This window comes from Chenopodium album, chromosome 1, assembly GCF_948465745.1.
Source record: "Chenopodium album chromosome 1, dcCheAlbu1.1, whole genome shotgun sequence".
Lineage (NCBI taxonomy): Eukaryota > Viridiplantae > Streptophyta > Magnoliopsida > Caryophyllales > Amaranthaceae > Chenopodium > Chenopodium album.
The window spans coordinates 83,504,199-83,507,273 of record NC_137834.1 but is presented as its reverse complement, the minus strand read 5'-3'; the positions used below and the strand labels follow the sequence as shown (position 1 = coordinate 83,507,273).

The 3,075-nt window shown below is 38.2% G+C and overlaps 1 protein-coding gene across 1 annotated transcript in view; it reads right to left on the bottom strand.

The window, feature by feature from the left end:
- Positions 1–258: 258 nt before the first annotated feature.
- The window catches only part of LOC145559054 (UDP-glucose 6-dehydrogenase 4-like), a 3,433-nt gene continuing 616 nt past the window's right edge, over positions 259–3,075 (bottom strand). The window contains exon 2 of the mRNA XM_081620461.1: positions 259–2,016. Within this exon, the coding sequence (XP_081476587.1) occupies positions 552–1,994 (1,443 nt within the window). The 5' untranslated portion in view covers positions 1,995–2,016 and the 3' untranslated portion in view covers positions 259–551. The remainder of the gene's footprint in view (positions 2,017–3,075) is intronic.

Here is a 3,075-nt window from a genome sequence, read left to right as displayed (position 1 = left end):
TGAAGCAACAATTACAAGTAAATTACCAAATCTTTGACCGACCAATTCAACTTCATCTTAAGACTAGACATTGAAAACAATAGAAAACCAAAACATCAGCATTCAGCAGCGCAAGCAAGTAATTGGAAAATTTTATAAACACAGAATGAATCCTGCAGATTCTTGTATCGGTCAGATAGCGCCTGATACGCATAATTTTAACACCAAATGATTATCAAGTTGTATTTTAAAACTAGTTTATAGAATCAAGCAGTACAATTAAAAATAAAACCAGGTCAAACCCTGATTATAATAAATTCAAGTAAAGCTTAAATTTATTAAAACTTCATTAGCATAACTAAATAACAAATTTAAGATTCTGACCTACATACAATCCTGTGATCCTGAGTACATTTTAAAATTTAACAATAACCCACCAACATGACAGAGAAGCTAATTATAACAGGCAAAAATCCAAACATATAGAACGTCAAAATCTTTCTGCTCTACGATCCGATAGCAAGACTCTACCAGAGAAAGCCAATAAAGAATTGTTCTTTGCTCGAATTGTTTTAAGCTACGGCAGGCATGTCCTTAAGCCAAGCATCAAGTGGCTTACCAATGGAGTAAACAATAAAACCAATGTTCCTCAGCTTCTCTGCATCCACAACATTCCTCCCATCGAAGACAAAAGCAGGCTTCTGCATGTTGTCAAACATCTTCTGGTAGTCTAGGTTTCTGAATTCATCCCACTCTGTGAGAATGCAAACAGCATGAGCATCCTTGGTGGCTTCATATGCATCCCAGACAACACTAAGCTGCTTGATAGCAGTAGGGCTTGAAGGCTGAAGATGAGCGGGGTGGTCCCAATCAAACTTGTTCATTGAAAGATCCTTCCTGATCTGATCTTCAGAGACCTGAGGATCATATATGCTCAACTGGGCTTTGTCTCCCAATAGCCCCTTGCAAACATCAATAGCTGGGGTTTCCCTAGTGTCTCCGGTGTCTTTCTTGAATGCAAAGCCGAGGATAGCCACCTTCTTATTGGCCACAGTGTTAAACATTGAAGCAACAACCCGGTTAACAAAACGAGTCTTTTGGTAGTCATTCATCAAGATAACTTGCTTCCAGTAGTGAGCCACTTCAGGGAGTCCATTGCACTCACAGATGTAAACCAAGTTCAAAATATCTTTCTGGAAGCAAGACCCACCAAAACCTACACTAGCATTCAGAAACTTGGATCCAATTCTTGTGTCCTTACCAACAGCATGAGAAACTTCAGTCACATCAGCTCCAGTTGCCTCACAAAGTGCTGACATGGCATTCACAGAGGAAATCCTCTGAGCCAAGAAAGCATTAGCAGCAAGCTTGGAGAGCTCAGCTGACCAGAGGTTGGTGCAGATGATTCGGTCATCAGGAACCCAATGAGCATAGACATCTTTCAGTGTTTTGACTGCCTTAGCACCCTCAGGGGTTTCCCGTCCTCCAATAAGAACCCTGTCGGGCTTGAAAAGATCCTCAATGGCAGTTCCCTCAGCAAGAAATTCTGGGTTGGAGAGGATCTGAAATTTGATACCTTTGCTGTTGTGTGAGAGGATTTTCTCGATGGCCTCAGCTGTTTTAACGGGCACGGTTGATTTTTCAACAACAATCTTGCTTGACTTGGACACATCAGCAATCATTCGTGCAGCACTCTCCCAGTATGTTAAGTCTGCTGCTTTGCCAGCTCCAAGACCCCGAGTTTTGGTAGGGGTGTTCACTGACACAAAGACAATATCAGCCTCACAAACATGCCTCTCCACATCAGTAGAAAAGAAGAGGTTTCTCCCTCTGCACCGCTTGACTACATCATCCAAACCAGGTTCGTAGATGGGAAGCTGTTCACTGTTCCAAGCATTGATACGAGGGACAGAGATGTCCACAACAGCAACTTCGATTTCAGGGCACTTAAGTGCAATGACAGCCATTGTTGGGCCACCAACATAGCCGGCACCAATGCAGCAAATCTTCACCATCTTATATATCGCTTAAGTAAGCCTGCTTATCATATAATACTAATAATAGTTAGATGAAAGTCTGCTTATATATAATACTGACAATAGCCAGAGGAAGTGAAATACAACATATAAACTACCAAGGGAAAATAAATATCTTCATCAGCAGGGAAAGAAAGTGGGGCTGGGAAGAATGAATGGAGCAACATCCATATAGACATATCACATAATTTCTTAATCATAGGCATATCAGATTTTCTTAGACATAAGCACATTGTATGTCATTTCATACCCACAGAACAAGTCCTTTGCAAAATTAATATAGAAAGACAACCAAAACAACAACAAGCCGATGCAAAAAAACTCAAGAAACAAGGATCACATTTTATAGACAACACAGATGCACAACAACCAAAATAATATAGTTGTAAACAAAACAACATTCTCCTATAGGAGTGAACACCCTTGTTCATGTCAAAAGTTTAACTTTTACACAATACTGTTCATATGAAAGCACCTTTTGTAGTTACATATCACCCTATAAATCTTTCATTATAACATTCATTTTATCATAAAATAATGCAAAAATGCAAAGTTTGTTATGAAAAACAAAGTGGTACACTAATTAGTAGAGAATATGCCTAAAGATTATCAAAAGAACTAATAGAATTTTGCCTAGAATTTACAACATCAAAGGGCACGTGTAAACTCCCAACATGGCCAACATTAATCCTTATTTCTTTTGCTTTTAACTACAAAAGTTCATAATCCCTAAACTTTTTCTACACCCAATGTGAGATCAACAAGGGTAAGTTCTTACTATTGAAGTAAAGTGAAATGGGGTAACCAAAATCAATCAGATCTAACAATAGAATTGTCATGAGATTCATCATAACTCCAGATCCAACGATCTAAATGTGAAACGACAAGAATAAAAAAATTATCAATTTTTCAAAAAATGGTGCAATTTTTACCATGATCTAGCAAAATCAAGAAAGACATAATCACAAAAATCAAGAAATCATAAACACAATTAACCAACAACAATCAACAAAACATTACACAAATACCAGATCTGGGTATCCCAAACAAATTACAACAC